This window comes from Hemitrygon akajei, chromosome 19, assembly GCF_048418815.1.
Source record: "Hemitrygon akajei chromosome 19, sHemAka1.3, whole genome shotgun sequence".
Classification (NCBI taxonomy): Eukaryota; Metazoa; Chordata; class Chondrichthyes; order Myliobatiformes; family Dasyatidae; genus Hemitrygon; species Hemitrygon akajei.
Window position 1 is genome coordinate 23,374,365 of NC_133142.1, and position 20,020 is coordinate 23,394,384.

Below are 20,020 nucleotides of genomic sequence, written 5' to 3' on the forward strand. Positions count from 1 at the left end.
TCCGTGTCGGTCTTTTTGGGAAATTGGCCATTTGGTCGTCTTCCTTGTTTGATAGCCCGTCTAACTCAGTCGGTAGAGCATGGGACTCTTAATCCCAGGGTCGTGGAATCGAGACTCACGTTGGGCGTTGATTTATTTAGGCTGACTGCCTATTTTTTCATTGATTCGTGGCTGACAGGCAAGATCAGCATTATTTCACCACCCCTAATTAAATCTGAGCTACTTTCTTAAACTGCTGTAGTCCATTTAATGAAGATCTCGTAAAATATATTATGGAGTTCTAAAGCATTGGATTAGAAAAGATAAAGGGACCGAGGCAAAATTGTAAATCATAATAGTGCGTGACAGGGAATAGAAATAATAGGAGCTGGCAGTGTGCAAGAGCTTCTCAACCCATTTTCAGCTCTTTGATATTTCTGTCCAACATGATTCTGAACCACTCTTTGTTCCAACAGTGTATCTCCTTTCCATGACCGATGTTTACCTTGAATATTCTCCGTAATTATTCACTGCGATGTTTTTTCCTCTTAAGTTAGTTTAATAAGAAGTACAGTGAGTCTGGGGAGACCAGGATAGAGTGGGTGATGTGACTAAAGCCTCGGGAGAAAATTCTAATCTGAGATGGATTTACAGAAGGAAAAGAGCACTTGGATATTTTCACGGGGAGACTAGTGACAAGGGTTACTTATTACTGGGCTTCACTGGAGAGGAAGTCTAGGGAAATGGGGACCACAGGGGTAGAGATGAAGGGTGGGCTAAATGAGGATGGATGGATGGATTTTGAGTGTTAGAACATGACAACAGAGGGATGTGCGAGTTAACCAGGATGGATTCATTAGGGCACAGTACTTTCTAGTGAATTAGATTCACCTGAAGTGATATTGACTGTAATAAGATTCACTAATGTGGGATGGTTCAACTAGCTGTGTGGGATGGGAGTAGGTTGTGGGGATGGGGGTAGTGTTCTAGACTGTCGTGTGATGGATTAATTCAATACTGAATTGTGCCAAGATAGCTTTTCAGCTATAATCCTGCTGGCAGTTGAAAGGGATATTGTGTTGGATGGACTTTACAGTATTGGGACCACCTCTTTTCACATTGCATGTCAGTGAATTAGATGATGTAACTGTTGGCTTTGTGGCAAAGTTTGTGGATGAAACAAAGATAGGTGGAGGGGTAGATAATGCTGATGTAGCAGGACTTAGACAAATTGAACGCATGGGCAAAAAAGTGGCAGATGGAACACGCTGTTGGGAAATGTACGATAATATATTTTGGTAAAAGGAGCAATAGTATGGACTATTATTTAAATATGGAGAAAATTCAAGCATCAGAGGTGCAGAGGGACTTCGTGCCAGACTCGCAGAAGGTTCATTTACAGTCTGTGGTAAAGAAGGCAAATGCAACGTTGGCATTAATTTAAAGGGAAATAGAATATAAAATCAAGGAGATAATGCTGAGCCTTTATAAGACACTAGTCAGGCTGCAGTTAGAGCATTGTCAACAGTTTTGGGCCCCATATCTCAGGAAGGATGTGTTGTCATTGGAGAGAGTCCAGAGGAGGTTCACAAGGATGATTCCAGGAATGAAGGGGGTAACACATGAGGAGCATTTAGCAGCTTTGGACCTGTACTCACTGGAATTTAGAAGAATGTGGGGGTGGGGGTGGGTGGGATCTCATTGAAACCTACCAAATGTTGAAAGGACTAGATAGGGTGGATGTGGAGGGAATGTTTCCTATGGTGGGGGTATCCAGAACTAGAAGGCACAGCCTCAAAATTGAGAGAGCTACCTTTCAGAACCGAGGTAAGGAGGAAGTTTTTTAGCCAGAGCGTAGCAACTCTGTGGAATGCTCTGCCACAGACTGCAGTGGAGGCCAAGTCCATGGGTCTATTTAAGGCAGAAGTTGGTTTCCTGATTGGTCAGGTATCAAAGGATATGGCAAGAAGTCAGGTGTATGGGGTTGAGTGGGATCCGAGATCAGCCATGATGGAATGGTGGAGTAAACTCGATGGGCCGAACAGCCTAATACTGCTGCTCTGTCTTATGGTCATCTACAGCTAATTTAAGTGGAGACATAAGTAGGTGCTTTACACTAAGATTAATTTGGTGAAGAGCTGTTCTGCAATTTATTTGCAGCAAGGGTGACTTAAAAATGCAAAAGAAAATTGTAAACTGGACACGAAATTTCAGCTGGACTCACACTAAACAAATTTGTTAGTTAATGAAATGTGAGGCTAGGCAATGTTTTTCAAAGGACCAATCAAACAAGAAATAAATTGATAAAATATATTAAAAGGCTTATAATGAACTTAATAACTTGTGAATAGGCTTAGTTGATTTTAATTTATCTGTGAGCTACCCATGTGCAACCATTTGATAATAAACATTGAAATTCCTGCCAAAGAGTCTCGGCCTGAAATGTCGACTGTGCTTTTTCCACAGACGCTGCCTGGCCTGCTGAGCTCCTCCAGCATTTTGTGTGTACTGCTTGGATTTCCAGCATCTGCAGATTTTCTCATTTCCAAAAGTTTAACAAAAGGCCTTGAAATTAATCTCATTACATTATTTCATCTAAAATTGACTCAGCAACATGTCTTTACATGCTGTCAAAGCAAACCATTTCATTGTTAAGAATTACGTACGTAGAATTCTGATGACGTCCTGAAACTCAACATAAAATGCTGTGTTAAGATTTGGGATCAATTATTTTACAATAAGTGCCAATTCGTTGCATCCTGTTGTGGAACAATCAAAACCAAGAGAAGGAATTTACAGAGACTGGAAGACTATCTATTCTGGTACACAGTATTTCTCAATATTTGGGTTTTGAGTCACTTTGATGAACAGGGGAAAAAAATATACAATTTTGCCCTCAAATAAAATATTAAGGTGTTCATCTCATTCCATGTATGAAATAACTGCCTTAGTTTCTAACTCATTGTAGTAATTGGACTGGTAGTAAGTGTTTTAAATTCCTAGAGAAGGTGCAAAATAATAAGGCTTCTTTATTTAAAGATAAAGGTATAACTTGGTTGTTTCCATAATAGTAAAACAAAATCATAGATTTAAAAGAAAAACACACATGCTACTAGGAATATGTTTGTACTCTTCAACTGAGTTATGTTTACGCAAGTTGTGTTCTTCCAAAATAAATGACCAAAAGACTGAATTATGGCATGTGCTTATTAAATAGCAAGTGCTTTAATAGTTTCACACAAAATGTATACACTATATTAGATAGAAAACTTAATTGCAAGAGAGGTGGGAAATCAAATGTAACCTCTCCAGATGGAAATGCAAAATATGGAAGTCTATGATAAGATAAATTGAGCTGAAAGAATACACTTAGATGGTAATTGAGGTAGTTGGCAGCATTTCATTTTTCTGGGTTATTGATCCATAATTTTGGATTTATAATATTATGCATGCACACACACACCTATATTTGTGGATGAACCTTTGGATATATGCAAACCAAAGTCCCAGTTTCTAGATGTGAATGTTGAAAAGTATTCTGAAAGAACAGCAGATAATTCTGTGCTCATGATTCTTCCATAAAAGCAGCTGCTATTCAAATATTGTGTTGCTGTTTCTTCAATATTTGATGGTGCATAAGAATAGTATGCATTTGCTAATGCACTTTTATAATACGCCATGAGGGAGCAAATCCAGGTTTCAAATATTTGTCAACAAAACAAGCAAAATGTATTAAAAATAGTGCAAAGTTTATTAGAAATTTTGTAGAGTTGACTTAATGCTTTGGTAAAAACAATGCTTGGTCATTTTGGTGTTGACCAAAGTATGCTTGTGAATATCCTGATTTCATTCTTAAAAGTTAAACCTCATTTAAATACAAATACTCATAATTCTACAAATTAGTAATATCTTTTCATATGAGAATAGACATTTATATAAAAGTGTAAGTAAATTAAAATATGCATTTGAGCAAATAACCAGTGCTGGCCTTTGCACAGATTTTATATGAATACCTAGTCTGCATTACAAACATTAGTAGTAAAACTTCCCTCCATTATTATCCACTGGAAGTACAATACAGACACCAAGCTTATTACTTGGCACCACATTGTGAAACTTGACTGTTAAAATAATCAGAAGCATTTCAAACAAATACACACTCAGTTTAAACAGTGATTTGTTAGTTTGTTCTACTTCATTGCTATCCCATGGATTACACTCATCCTGATGAATCTTATGAAGAGGCTATATTCTTCATTCCACTTGGTCTTTCCACTTTCCAGTTATTTTTCTTCCCACGTTATTTTCAGTACTATCTGGAATGTGTATTTGTGCTCGTTCTAGTTAAACGCCTTTAAGAGGAAAGGCGTACAAAGATCATGTTGTGCCATTTTTTAGCAGGATGCTTTGCAAGTCTTCCGGCAATGATAAAATTATTGCTTCAGTGTGCATCTGCAATTTCTTCAACGTGTCTTGTTTCACAGGAAGGTGATGTTGCTTGGCCTGGAGCTTAATGGAGAGGATGTGTATTAAGAAAATCTCAGTATTCCATAGTCACATTACATTTATTTTAATAATGAAACATCTACGTACAAAATATTTCATGGGAGCAATTAATTTCCTGTTATATGGTGTTATCAGTTACTCCATCTCAACCGTTCTTTCACAATTATTTCCTGTGTGATTTTAGTTCTTCCTACTTTCATTTCCAAATATAGAGCTACATGTTTTGTAATCAAACTGAAAGACAGTGGCATAGAAGCTGGTTTGTTCAGCAACAGTGCCATGGTTAGAAACAAAAAAGAAAGATCAGTCATTTATAAAATGTCCGTTGACAGGAATATAAGCTTCACTTCTTTCCTAGGCCTAACTACTTTTGAGAAGGTTGTGGTGACCAGTGTTTTGAACTGGTGAAGCTACTTGTACAGAGTGATGGTTTCAGAATTTAGAATCAATGACAACAGAAAACCAGTAACACATTCAAAACCAGCATGGTGTGACACTTCGAGAAGAACTTGCAGAAGGTGGTATTCTTGCACGCTTGATTAGTAGCTGCTGTTGGAGTAGCTCAGACAGCCCCTGCAGTAAACATGTAATGGTATAACTGGCAGGAGAGCATACCAGTGTTGGAGGGAATTAATTTTATAGGTGGCCAGTTAAGTCGTTTAATGGTGTTGTCAGAGATGCTCACATCTTGTCAATTGGAGGGTAATTTGTCATTTTATGGATTGTAGGTACTGGAAGGGGTAGTCACTTGCCACAGGCCAAGACTTGCCAGTGACCTGCTTTTGGAATCAGAGTTCTTATATGACTGTTCCAGTTAAGATTCTGATGGTGGGTATTCAGCAATGATGTCCTCGGAAGGATAGACAGTTAACTTGCTTATGTAGGAGATGGCCATTGTCCAGCATCTTCATTGTATGAGTTACTTGCTACATCAGCACATCTTTAGATGCTAATCAACAAACTCTAGAATCTGAAATTACGTACTTAGCCCGGAGAATTGCAAAATCATCCCCACTTCTGGCCTTAAATGATGGAAGGAAGGAATTGTATGTACCTAATCATGTATCTGACAGCATATACTGCTTTCAGTTCTAGGTTACTACCGCCTACTTTAGAAACCTGGTGAAAATAAAGCCATTTCCATCACAGCAAGACCATTGTCTTCTTCAGGATAAAAGCCTTCAAGCTACAGCTCATTGCTATGCATTCACACAAACCTCCAGAATTTACTACACAGTCTCTTTTTGACCTATGAATTTTCTCTTAGGCCAAAGCTATTACCTGAAAGCTCCTGGTGACACACTTCAGTCATTGCTGTTGCTTAGTTTGTTCCTGAATGAACACAATTGCTTGACCACATTATCTTTAAGTATTTGTCAGCTAATGGTGACAGGAAATTTAGAGGTCATTACTGACAAGGCTAGCTTCTTGCATTTAACACCACCTTATAATCCCCATTTGCAAGATGTTTCATTTGTGTTGTATATATGGTCAGACCTGTTTTTTGTATTGACGAGTAACATTTTCATTTAAATTCCATTTAAAATGCAGTAATTCCACATGAAAGTTTGAGAAAAACTACACAAATACAGCAGTTCATATAGAGATTTTGGACTAAAGGCCTGATCAGTATATGCCAAGCTTGAGAATGTAACAATACACTTGCTACACACAATAAATTACTAAACCTGACTGCGACATTGAAGAAGATTGTTGAAATTAAAACAGAAGATGCTAGAAACACTGAGAGGGTCAGGCAGTATTTGTGGGAAGATAAACCGAGTTACAATTTCAGATCAAATACGCTCATTACAACTGAGTTGCAGATTTCTTTAGCCCAGTTTTATTGATTTGATATCTACTATCAAATGCCTTACACAGATTACGTATCTTAATTTGCCACTGTAAATTGCCCTTAGTGTGAAGCCAAATGAAATTCTGGGGGGGCGGGGGGGGGGGGGGAGCTGATGGAATTGAAGAAAATTAATTGGGATTAGAGTCCTGGGTAATCGATGAAACTTTTGACAGTGAGCAAACGGCCTGTTTCCACTCTGTATTTTTCTATGACTATAACTCTCTAAAGCATTACCTGTCTCAAGAGGAATAATTAAATATGGAAATCAGTATTCTGTAAATAAATGAATGTCAAATTGACACTTTATGAAATTTTAATGAAGTCTAAACAATGCCACAGGCATGGAAAAAGATTGTGCTTGAGACTGAGTGTCACAGAGCAGTAGATGTGATTTTACAACACATAAAAATAACTTGCCAAAGCACCTCCTAAAGCCAAAATCTGCTCAATATGAAAGGAGCCCAACTATGATTAAAAAGTTGTTTTACCCAAGCCCCTATCAGTACACACTGATCATTACATTGCAAATATATTTTATCACAAAAATTTACTGCAAGTGAATAGGTTGCACCTGCATTTTCCCATACTTTTCTTAAAGTGGAGTATTTGCTTGTTTTTTTCACCTGATAAATTTATTTATCACTGTAAATATACAATGTTCTCTTATCAGTATGTCATGGTTTGAAATTACTTTGAAACTGAAATTCCACAATATTAGTCTTTAAATAAAAAAAGGCATCAAAATGTACTTACTAATTTCTCTTTCAATTTTAGTACTAAATCCACTACCTCAACTTCAGTGTGTTTCTGAATCCAGATCAGTAAATCCTAGGAAGGAACAGATCATATTCAAATTAATCTGAAGACATGACTGAAGGCTCTTCATGAATCACCTCAATATACAGTAACAAGGATAGATATTGGTTTTGCTTAGAAATCAGGGATCAGCAACCAACAGAATCTACTCTTTTTAAAATCTGTGCTGGCACTTCCTGATCAACTGAACATTTTCAGATGGTTGGCCAGTCTATCCTGAGCTACAGTCTGCCCTGGTCCAACTACTAGTACCTGTACTTAAGACCACAAAATATACTCTAAGAGCAGAATTAGGCACTTGGCTCATCGAGTCTGCTCCACTGTTTGATCATGGCTCATGGCTGTATAATTTTCCCCCTCAACCCCATTCTCCTATCTTTTCCCCACAACCTTTCACACTCCTCCTAATCAAGTACCTATCAACCTCCACAATCAATGAATTGGCCTCCACAGTCTTCTGCAGCAATGAATTCCGCAGATTAACCACTGTATGGCTGAAGAAATTCCTCATCTCTGTCCTAAAGAGATGTCCTTCTATTCTGACTGGTCCGAGACTCTTCTACTTTTGGAAGCATCCTTAAGAGGCTAAAGAATTTTGGCATGTCCCTCTGACCCTCATCAATCTTTATTGATGCACCATTGAAAACATCCTATCCAGATGCATCACAACTTTGTATGGCTAATGCTCTGCCCGTGGCTGCAAGAAACTTCAGACAGCTGTGGTCACAGCTCAGCACATCACAAAAAACCTGCCTTCTCTCCGCGGACTCTGCACTTCTCGCTGCCTCAGTAAAGCAATCGGCATAGTCAAGGAATTCCCTTTCACCACCCACCCCCCCACACACTCTAACCAAATCAGTCAGAAGATATGAAAGCTGGAAAAACCAGGCTCCAGGACACCTTCTATCCCACTGTTACAACATTATTTATCAGTTCCCCAGTATGCAAGATGGATTCCTGACCTCACAATCTTACCTCGTTGTGACCTTGTATCTAATGACTACTTGCATGGCATTTGTTAATAAACTGACCCTCAGTAAACATGATAGTCATAAACCTATTTATCAATTCACACTCCTCTTTCCTGATATTAAAAAAAATGGCTGACTGGTCTACAATTCCAGTTTACCTCCCACTTTTCTTTAACAGATGAGCAACCTATTGTACAGCAGAACAAAGTATTGTTACAAAGCACAAAACATAGACTACATTTTATTCCCTTTACTTTTACTTACTGCATCACATAAGGCCTCTAGGTGCAAAGCCTCCAGTTTCTGTGTCATTTCCTTCCATCTTGACCGGAACCAACCATCAAAATTTGGTGATTTCAGAAATTGCCTTAATTGAATAAGAAACAAACGTAAAAAGAACATAGAGCACTGGATGAATATTGTTATAGACAGTGGACATTTTTGAGTTTTATTTTGTCAATCGCAAAGTTAACAGGAAAAGTAAACCTTTGATTCTGTTTGGACAATGGTCTGTCAGGATGAGCACCTTGAGTGATGTCATTATTGACAAGTAACAACTCAAAATTTGTTTCTTGTGGCCTACATTCCTTAATACCTAGATTTAAAATTATCAGTTGGGCTAACACCAACCATAATGATGAGAGTCCAAACTTCTAGTTGCTATAGGATGTACTGTACAGAAGGCCAGAGTCGCCTCTACTTCCTGCAGAGACTGGGGTCCTTTGGAGTATGCAGGCCTCTCCTTCACATGTTCCACCAGTTTGTTGCCGCCAGTACAATCTTCTATGTGGTGGTGTGTTGGGGCAATGGCATCAACATCGGTGATGCCAACAGGCTCAATAAACTGATTAGAAAGGCTGGCTCTCTTATAGGTATCAAACTGGACATACTAGAGGCTGTGGCAGAACAAAGGACCCTATGGAAAATCCTGGCAATTCTGGACAATTTCTCACCCTCTGCACGCAACCATGGTTGAACAGAGGAGCACTTTTAGTAATAGACTAAGACAACTGCGCTGCTCCAAAAAGCACTATATTAGGTCATTCTTACCCTTGGCTATTAGGCTCTATAATGTGTTAACCTATAACCGGGGAAGTGATGATCTCCCTCCTGTTAGACTGTTTGAGGTCACTTATTTTTTTCTACTTCTCTTCTGATATTTATATCTGTGTACTTGTAATGCTACTGTGACACTGTAATTTTCTTTGGGATCAATAAAGTATCTATCTATTGTTTCTAACTTCACCCCTGACAAGCCTGGCTCTATCAACCCATAGAAATTATTTGGTTGACTCATCAACCCACAGAAATAATTCCATTCTATCTGGCCTATCAGTGTCCCTAATACTTTTAAAAGCTTTGATTAATTCACTCTTCAGTTTCCAACAGATACATTCCAAGTTTGTATAATCTCTCCTTATAATTTCACACTCGGTGTCCAATATCAATCCAGGAAAACTCCGCTGCATTTCCTTAAAACTAAAGCAGCTAGCTTTCATCACCAAATTATACTTGTCATTTTCAAAACAAAGATATGTGCAGCCTTCGATTATTGATATTCATTGTCACTTACATCCAATTTGATGAATCTATTAATATCTCCAAAGTGATTAAGTTTTATCAGATATGAACTACTGTTAACAAATCCCTGCTGGTACTTTCTGATAAGCTGAATATTTTCAAATGGTTAATTGTTACACCCTTATCTATAGACTTTCATTTCCTGACAATTGTTTGGCTAACTGGTTTATAAATCCTTGTTTTTTTTCAATTCACATAAAAAATTACATGCATAGTTTCTCAAAAGTTAAGAATGATTTCTGAATTGAAAGAATTTGGGAAGAATATGGTTCTTTACTCCAACTTGCTTTCTGTAAAACCCCATAATGGAACCAGTGAGAATTTGTCACTATTAATTCCTTGGCTTTTCCTTTACTACAAACAGTGACACACAGTAATTACTGAACTTCTGAGGAAGGGTAATTTCCCTAAAAATGAAACTAATTTCTCTTTCTACAAATGCCATCCTGACTGGCTGTGTTCTTCCAGCCATTGTAGGCAGCCGTCAATCTGGGGGATCTTGGGTTTGCCCTCTGGTGGACTGTGTCCTCTCCAGGGCAGGAGGATTTGAAGGACCGTCTGTTGCCCATGCAGTGGGCTCCCCCTCTTCACGTGACTGATGTAGTCCAAGGCAAGGGCAAACACCAATACAGTCTGGCACCAGTGTTGTCGCAGAGGTTGCCAGAGTGAAGTTGTAAACAACATCAAACTGCCTTAGGGACCCCGGCTCCTGATTTCTTCCTCGGGGTTTACTCCCGAAGCCTTTCCCATGGGTGGGAATGGTCGCAAGGCAGTGGAGATTTAATATCAGAGTTTTCCTTCTCCAGCAATACTACTTATTAAACAATTATCAGTTTGAGAGGCACTCAATTTTAATAGAATTGTAAAACATTTTGGGTATTATGGGCACTTGCAAGCATCTTCATGAGGTCCTACTACTCCGCTAATTGAGACTTTGGCAGTGCCAGACTGTTAGGCGTTCTGGACTATTGGATGTTGTTTCTACGTCCTGATAAACTTTTAATATTTGCACACTAATGTAAGTTTTTCAGTGACCCGGATGAGTTTAAAGGGAGAACAGTAACCAGGGCCCCACTGAGTGTAAGTGGAGTGCGTGAAACAGCAGACGAGTCAGATGATGATCACTTGGAATAATCAGATAGAGGGTTATTGAAGTTTTGCCATACACATTTAGAATTTTATCTCTTCTTTAATGTTTCCAAATTGCCAGGATCTATACTGATCTGATAATGAAATTTTTTCAGCCAACAATGCATTTTTAACACCAGAGATAGCATGAATGTGCTCAGGGAATGGGATTAAAAAATTCATAACATTTTTCTTGAAACGTGATCCGTAAATTCAACAGGGGGTGGGTGTTGTGGGAAGAAATGGACTGAAGGATTACTTTATGAAGATTTCATCTTTTGATTTGGAGTCCACCTCAACTATATACAAACATTTTACACATTAGAACACCATCAAATGCTCAAATACTTAAGTGTTGTATTCCCATTATAAGAGTAAAATATTAAACAATTAGAGCACCCATAGATAACAAATATTCAATGCCACAAGCTACTAAATTTGGTAATGAGAAATACATAAATATTGCTGCAACTGTAAAGGTAGAGAGGAAAAATGATTGGAGTGAAGGAGGAGGCACAGGAGGAAAACAGTTGAAGATGTTGACCAAAGTCTCTGGTAGTACACTTGCAGGGATATCTTAATTTAAAAATACATTTTTATTTTTTAAAAATTATTTTAAATTTTAACAATTATTCTAATTAAATAATAACATTTACAAAAACCTAAACAAAATTTCACTTGATTTTGAATAAACTGCAAATCACTTCTGTAAAGCATTGCAAGAATACAAGAAATAAAAGCTAAGTAGAATACTTAGTTCCGAGAGTCTGCTCCGTTCTCCACCATCACGGATTTTGCCAGTATGAAAAAAATCTGTGGACTTCAGCCTCGAATAGGCATCCACAGCTCTTCCGGGGAAAGAATATAAATGATTTACAAATTTTTGCACAGAGGTTTCTGTTCATCACTGTCCTAAGTAAACCATTCATCTTGAGATCATGTTTTCTAATTCTGGATTACAGTTTCATGGTATCTATCCTATCAATTCCTTCTTGAAACTTGTTGCCTCAATGAGTTTGTTTTTCATTCTTCAAAACACTAGTGAGTACAGGCCAATTATAATTCCACCCCACAGCATCTCTATATATCACGAGATTTAATCTAAAATACTAAGGCACACTTACCTACAAGTACAGAAGCCAAAATCTTAACCAGCACATTGAATGAAACCTTTGTGAATGCAGCCAAATTAATCCACAAGTTCCCCTTTATCTTCCCTACATTATCTCTCAACATTTGTTAATGCCTCTGTTATCTACTGTATTTAATGTCCATTACAGATTCTAATCATTATCTCAATAGGATACACATGAGATATTGTACTCTTTTCTCTTGTTGCACAGAATCTTACAATTCTGTTTATGCTTTTTTGCTAATTTCTTCTCAAGCCATTTTCTCTGAGAATTCTGTTTATTCTTTGCTGCTTCTCAAAACTTTTCCAAAACACAATTTTACCATGCTTTTTTGCAACATCTTAAAAGCATTTTCTTTTAGTTAATTATCCTGAACTTCCTTATTGCTGATGAATAGATCATATTTCCAGTAAGGTTTTTATTCCTCAATCGAATATGTATTTCTTTAAATACCTGTCATTATTTCTCTACTGTTTTAATCAGCGATTCCCAGTCTACCTTAGTCAATACAGCCTTCATACTTACATATCTCACTTTATTATTGTTCTAAAGTCTGGTTTCTGAATGATGTTTTATTTGAACTGCATGAAGAAGTCCCTTATTTTAAAGTTATTAATTTTCCCATCTCAGTTTATAGATAAAATCCAAGACTGCTTGTTGTACAGTTCAGTAGTCCAATCATTTATGAACGATGCATATTTCAAGGTTCAATCTGAAACCAAACTTCCTTGCTTTGGACTTTAAAAAAAAAACTATATCCATTCAATAGTTCATTGTGCATGGATTCTTTCGAGTGACTTTCAAGGCTTTCCCTTGCAGCTCAGGGTTTGATCCCTCTAATGTAACATGATTAATGAAGCAAAGATAAGGTATTACATATTTTCTGTCATATTTAAAAAGGTTTGTCGAATTTTCCCCTAAATATTTTATTCTCCATCATTTTTATCCCATTTGGTTAGGACTTATATTAATTTTAGCTCAACAGCGATACTGAATTTCATAGCCACACATTTGTTTCTGTTGAATATCTTATTATCTATTTCATTAGTCAACTAATTCATTGGGTTGTTCTCTTATTTTATACTTTCAAACTCTAATCTTTAAGCCATGGTTACAAAAACATCTTAAATTTTTTAAGGTGTACTGCAAGTTGATCAGTTGCTACCTACCTGTAAAGACCTATCCAATCTCCTTTCAACTTGGAGGTGAGTTGAGGTCCTGCTTTTTCCAGCGTTTTCATGAACTCTTCTTCACTGAATGGCTTTAATTGTGGAGGACTCTGAATCAGGCATTAAATAAAAATGTAAGTCACAAGTTATAAGGACATGAACAAAAATGAACTATTTTCTGAAGAATTTAAAAAATCCTCACTTACTTTCCATGGTGAAATACTCTTTTGTAAAGGCATCAAGCTGGCTACATATCGTTCCTGAAACAAAATTAGTGAGAAAATACTTAACTAGTTCAAACAAATTCCTCAAAATTATTTTCTTCCTCATGCACTGTATTATATCACAGCAGACTTAAACCAATTTCTCTAAGATGTGGATTATTTAACTTCAGAACAATGTGGAAATAATCTGGATTAATCACTTACAGAACCCACAGTGACCAAATTAGGTTTTCTTTTCGAAGCTACATTAAAAGGATTAAAATAAAATGGATTTCAAAACAAAAGGTTTTCTTTACCCCAATGTTTTCAATGAAATATCTGTAGTGACACTGGAGACTGCAGATGCTGGAATCTGGAGCAAAAAAACTAAAAGTGCAAGAGGAACTCAGTGGGTCAGGAAACATTTGTGAAGAGAAAAGGCCAGTTGATATTTCACGTTGAGAGTACAGAATGTGGACTGGCTATTTCTTTCCAAAGACGCTGCCAGACTCCCTGAGTTCCTCCATCATTATGTTTTTTGCTCCATGTCTGTGGTGGTCAGCCTTTTAAAAGACAATAACACCAGAATTATTTCCTTGTTTGTTCATTCAGGACTTTTAACTATCTGGTGAATGGATTAAATAGCTAAAAAGTTCCAGCTCTGCAAGTGAGGAAAGGAGGTATATAAATTGCAATTTCAAACAATTTGAATTAGGCTTCAATGTTTTTAATGGTTCAAAAATGTGAACCTTTACTGTTCCCGCTGACACATGGAGGAACGCTTGTTTTGCTAAGCCACTGTAAGAACTATTGTCAATGCCACAAGAAGCACAGAACAGAATACGAGTTAACTGGGGAAGAAAAGTGAAAATATGGGCCAGTTGGAACCAAAAGAATTACACAGCTAGGACAACTGCTCCTCACAGCACCAGAGACCCAAGTTCAATCCTGATCTTTTACGCTGTCTGGCGGGAGTTTGTCTGCTCTCCATGTGACCATGTAGAGTCCTCTGTGTTCCTTACTGCCTTAAAATGGTAATTGTAAATTGCTCCTACTGACTAGGAAAGTGGTAGAATCTGGAGGGAGTTTGTGAGTATGTGGAGAGAATAATAGGTAGGTCACATCCGGAATTATTTCCAGGTAACGGAAGACTTCCTTCCACGCCGCTCTGACGTATTGGGAAATCGTGTACTAGGCAAGTTACAGCAATGGTTTGCCTTCTGCCAGGTGAGGTTTTTTTTTAAAAAAAGAGATCACCAGCTCTTAACGGGAGCTGGCTGGATTTGAACTCTGGACCTCTCAGCCTGAAGTCCAGTGCTGATGCCTCTACGCCTCCAGCTGGAGAGAATAAAGAGTGGGATTAATGTGGATTAGTGTACATGAGTGACTGATGGTTAGTGTAAACTTGCAGGCAGTGAGGCCCGTTGCCTGCTGTATGACTGGCTCTAAAAGGACTCAAGTACTCTGACATTAACTTGATTACAAGTGTACCAGTGAGAAAGATTATAAAAGGTCAAATATTTTCAGTCAGATTTACTTATCACACGTACATTAAAACATACAGTGAAACATGTTTGCATTAACAACCAGCACATCTGAGAACGTGCTGGGGGCAGCTTGGAAGTGTCACTGCACATTTCAGTACTAACAGCATGCCCACCATGCTCGGCAGAACAACACAGAACACAGCAAGCAACAAAACAAGCCCCTTTCCTCCCTCCCACCCACACAGTGGCAGTCCTGATGGGACCCTGCAGCTCGAACTCTGAGCACACTGACTAACGTGCCTCCTGCTCTCATGGACAAGCATCAATCTGGGACGACCGACAACAACGGAAGTCCTTCTTCCCAACGTCCACATTGCTGGCCTTGAGTGCGGAGCAGAGGCCTCGATTCCAGATTCCTTTGTCACCCATTCACATTGCTGGCCTTTGAACGCGGACTGGAGGCCTGACCTCTAACTCCTCCACATCCCTTGCCCTAAACTCCAATCTGACGTCTAACTACCCAAATCACAGTCCCTAAACCCTAATCCGACTCCTAACTCTCCTCTATATCCCCAAGTCCATCCCTACAAACTTAAAAAAACCAACTAAGTCGGTGTCACGATCTCGACAGAGACTGCAACTTGGTGTCATCTTTAAGTATGGCTTGTATGAAGTATATTTGACAGCACATGAAATATCCTTGACAGATAAGGTAATGGAGAATCCCAAAAGATTCCATGAATATATTGAGCAAAAGGACATGATAAAGAGAAGGTTCCCATAAGGATCAGAATGGCTGCATACACACAACTGCATACGTGAGGGACACTGCTCATCTACCTTTACAGTGGAGAGCTCATAGAAGCTAGTGAATTCAGTCATGAGAATAGCGATATACATATGAACATTATGAAAGTAGGCGCTGGCAGTCATGAAAAGCATTGAGGTGGTCAGATCCCCAGCACTTGACCAAGTGATTCTTATGATGGTGTGTGAGGCAAGGGAAGAAAGGCTGGACCTTGGCAAAGGTTTCATCAGCCACGGGTAAGGTACTGGAAGACTGGAGTGTGGCGAATGTCTAATCAAGGAGGACTGCAAAGACAAGCTAGGGGAGCCTAACACCCGTAGTGGGAAAGATTCTGAGAAGCAGTATCCATCTGCATTTAGGCAAGGACTCATTAGGGATAGTCAACATAGTTTTGTTAATGGAAAATCGTTTCTCAATTTTGATTGAGATCCTTGAAGAGGTGACCAGGTGATAGATGTTGCCTATGTGGTCATATGCAAGACCTGGAGACCCAGGAGCAGAGAGACCCAGTGGTAGAAGTACATTGGTTCCTGAAAGTGGTGATGCACGTAGATAATGTGGTGAAGGCAGCAAATAGATTGTCTGCCTTCATTGGTCTGTGCATTGAGTAAAAGGCATTGGTGAGATTTGTCAGCACTTCTGGCTGCGATGTTGTGGCAAAAATGTGACCAAGTTAGAGAGGATGCAGAAAAGATTCACAAGGATGTTGCCAGGACTGGAAGATTTGAGTTACAAGGAGAGACTAGTTAGGCTGGGACTGTTTTTCCTGGTGTGAAGGAGTTTGAGGGATGACTTTATAAGGTTTATAAAATCATGAGAGACAGAGATAATGTGGATGGTCACAGACTCCCTCCCACCCTCCACCCCCAGAAAGTAGGGAACTTTAAAACTGGAGGGCAAAGACTTAAAGTGAGAAGGGAAAGTTCTAAAGGCGGCTATTAAGTTTATCAACACAGAAGATGGTGGTACATAGGATGAACTGCTAAAGGTTAGTGGTGGAGGCAGTGCAATTACAAAATTTCAAAGGCATTTGGATAAACACATGGATAGAACAGGTTCAAAGGAAGATGGGCCAAATGCAGGCAAATGGCACTAGCTCAGACAGGCACCTTGGTCAGCATGGATAAGTTGGGCCAAAAGGCCCGTATTTGTACTGTACAACTCTTTGAAAGCCATTTTCAATTAAGTTAACTTACCAGTGGAATGATGAAGCTTTGAGTCAGTTCCAAGAAGTAACGTCTAAGAATTACACTCTGAGCTTCTGAAGGACGCTTTTGTTGTATTCCCTGTAGGGAGGCAAATATATTGTGGTTTAAAAGGACATAAGGATATCCACTTCAAAACAGGATTGCAAATTTTGTCCACAAAGTTTATTGATTTAAAAACTGAATTACTCACACCTCCTGAGAAAACAAAACAATTTTAAAGGCACATCCAAGACTATATAATTTAGGGAATATCTAGGTAAGAAATGTTTATGTGGATAATGCAAAAAATCTTTTATTATTACTTGAGAGTACTTGTACCAGATTTTTAAAATCATATTTTATATACGCCGTTTCTGAATATGGTCTTTCACATCTACGTTTTTAGGATGTGCACGATAACTAGAAATCTAAAGTGATAGCAAAGTGAGCTGGTACTTCAGACTGGGATGGAATCCGGGTCATTTTATGTGGAAGGAATTTTCTTCCTAATATAAAAAAAGATTGTGCATAATTGTACATCTAGGCAACCTCAAAGCAATTCACAACATCTATTTCTTTAAAAACATGACATCAGGCTGGTGTTTACACACTGTAGCTGCAGGGACTGAAGAAGTCATTGACACAGTTACTGTGGACATTATTCATTTACTGAGGCATTGCAAAGGGGATTACTCATCCTCTCTGACTGTGCACCACACAACAGCTCATAAAATGTTACTAAGAAAAGTGACTGATTATTCACCATTTAAAGCCTACCTTCTGCAGCTGTTTTATTATATCCTCATCTCTGCTCAGATATGTTTTGTAGGAAGTGTACACACCTGCAGAAAAATATACAATATTGATATCAGAAATGTTATCCTGTCTGTATAAGATGATAACATGGCTGGTAACAGTTGGTAATCAACTAGCCGATCTAGAATTGTGCGAACAAGTTGAAAGTGCAAGTGTTCTGAATCGGCATCATTTGACCTTTCCTTCTCACACCCAGTCCATGAGCACAGATTCCCAGGCATCAGAAACTCCAAATGTTCAGCAATGAGAATTTTAAATCTGTCTATTATCAAATTCTCACATCACTCACAGATTATGAAATAAACCAGTGTTTTAGCAATGCTACTAATATTTCAGACAGACATTTAAATAAAGTATTAAAATATTGAAATATTAAAATTTAAAAACAGCAGATTCTAAAAATGTGAGACAAAAAACAATTGCTCTAAATCATCAGGTCAGGCAGTACCAGTAGAGTGAGAAAGAAAGTCAATGTTTCAATATTAACTGTTTCTCTTGTGCTACCTGATCTCTGAGTATTGCCAGCACTTCATTTTTATAATTAAATATATATCTACATTTGTAATAGCACCACTTGCCTAACTTTCCTCAGTCACACTCAATAGCTGGTGGAAAGGTAAATATGATTTGGCACATGAAAACACTCTAGCTTTAATTTTCCTCATTACCTTCCCTCTCCAGTATACCTGACAAGGTGGCTCACTATATTAACCAAGAGCAGGATGAAATTCAGCAGCTTAAATTAGCAAAATTTCTCAACAATATTGGAAGCCAAGTGGGAAATGAATGATTTGTGCCTGGTCAAGAATTTTCAATCTTGATTTCATTTACGCTTATGCTCAAGACACTGGAAAATACAAGTGCTTCAATGCAAGTCCACAGACAAAGACAATGTTATAGGAAGTGACGGCTGGTTATCTCCAAAGAAGAGCGCCCTCTTCTTTGTGGTGGCGTGTTGGGGAGGAAGCATTAAGAAGAGGGACGCCTCAAGTCTTAATAAGCTGGTAAGGAAGGCGGGCTCTGTCGTGGGCAAAGTACTCGAGAGTTTAACATCGGTAGCTGAGCGAAGGGCGCTGAGTAGGCTACGGTCAATTATGGATAACTCTGAACATCCTCTACATAGCACCATCCAGAGACAGAGAAGCAGTTTCAGCGACAGGTTACTATCGATGCAATGCTCCTCAGACAGGATGAAGAGGTCAATACTCCTCAATGCCATTAGGCTTTACAATTCTACCGCCAGGACTTAAGAACTTTTTAAAAGCTATTATTAATGCTTTTTGAGATAGTGATTTAGATGCATATCATATTTTTTTTACTGAGTTAAGTATTGTATGTAATCAGTTTTGCTACAACAAGTGTATGGGACATTGGAAAAAAGTTGAATTTCCCCATGGGGATGAATAAAGTATCTATCTATCTATCTATCTATTTGCCGATGACTGGTCTCAAGAGACCACAACCGCATCTAAGATGGAATCTAAGATGCACTTACTGCGCTTGGTCTTGTTAGGGTTAATGTTAGGGTTAATTCGAGACTGCCACTACAGGTCAGGAGTGGCTCACGTGATATTAGGAGACAGGAGTACAAGGGAGGGAGGAAGCGAAACTGGGGATTCCGCTACACCGAAACTGCTAGTGTCACGCGATTCAATAAACAAAAGAAACAGGTAACTCGTGAGCGAATGGCATCGGGCCAATAAGGGGGACACAAGTGCCCGATATTACCTAATATGTGCAACAAAGTTCGGCCTTACCAAACATGTGTAGCGAGGGGTTGGAATGGGGAAAAGGGGTATAAATAAGAGTAGAATGTAAGGGGAAGGCAGAACGCGCCTTCTCCAGCGATGCCGTGTACTCGCTGTGCCAGTTACGATTTTGCAATAAAGCCACACTTCACTATAATCAGGTGTTGGTTGTCTCTCTTCCGAACGAACACAGGGCAGAATTTGAAGCCCGACATTTGGTGATCCCGACGTGGGGAGGGAAGAGACAACACAGGCTGGTGGGTCCGACGGCAGACAACTTGCGGCCGCACCTCGAGTAAGGTCAGGAAGTGCCTGTTATATCGAAGACTTCCATTAGATAGTTGAATTACCGAGTTAGATCTTGTCTGCTGACGGAACCTCACCAACCCCAAATTACCCTGGGAAAGATTATTCCCGGTGCAGAATTGTGACTGGTAAGTACTCATTTCTTCTTCTCTGTTTTTAGAAGGATCCTCCGCCGGTGCAAAGTCTTCTGAGTGAGGGTACCCGCCGCCCACGAAGGGCATAAAAGTCTCAGGAGTGAGGAGGAGACGCGGTACACCGTAGTGCACGGAGATACTGACGGCGCCTACCTTAGACTGGTTGTTAAGAGGAGAAATCTCCCACTTGAAG

At 38.9% G+C, this 20,020-nt stretch overlaps 2 protein-coding genes across 2 annotated transcripts in view; one reads left to right on the top strand and one right to left on the bottom strand.

The window, feature by feature from the left end:
• Positions 1–3,579, top strand: part of pde12 (phosphodiesterase 12) — a 32,518-nt gene extending 28,939 nt beyond the window's left edge. The window contains exon 3 of the mRNA XM_073072249.1: positions 2,446–3,579. Coding sequence (XP_072928350.1) covers positions 2,446–2,549 — 104 coding nt within the window. The 3' untranslated portion in view covers positions 2,550–3,579. The remainder of the gene's footprint in view (positions 1–2,445) is intronic.
• A 128-nt stretch (positions 3,580–3,707) lies between these two features.
• dennd6a (DENN/MADD domain containing 6A) overlaps positions 3,708–20,020 on the bottom strand; it is an 87,220-nt gene continuing 70,907 nt past the window's right edge. The window contains exons 14-20 of the mRNA XM_073072247.1: positions 17,601–17,665; positions 16,833–16,922; positions 13,345–13,398; positions 13,139–13,248; positions 8,392–8,494; positions 7,094–7,168; positions 3,708–4,488 (exon numbers count right to left, since the gene is read on the bottom strand). Of these exons, the coding sequence (XP_072928348.1) occupies positions 4,357–4,488; positions 7,094–7,168; positions 8,392–8,494; positions 13,139–13,248; positions 13,345–13,398; positions 16,833–16,922; positions 17,601–17,665 (629 nt within the window). The 3' untranslated portion in view covers positions 3,708–4,356. The remainder of the gene's footprint in view (positions 4,489–7,093; positions 7,169–8,391; positions 8,495–13,138; positions 13,249–13,344; positions 13,399–16,832; positions 16,923–17,600; positions 17,666–20,020) is intronic.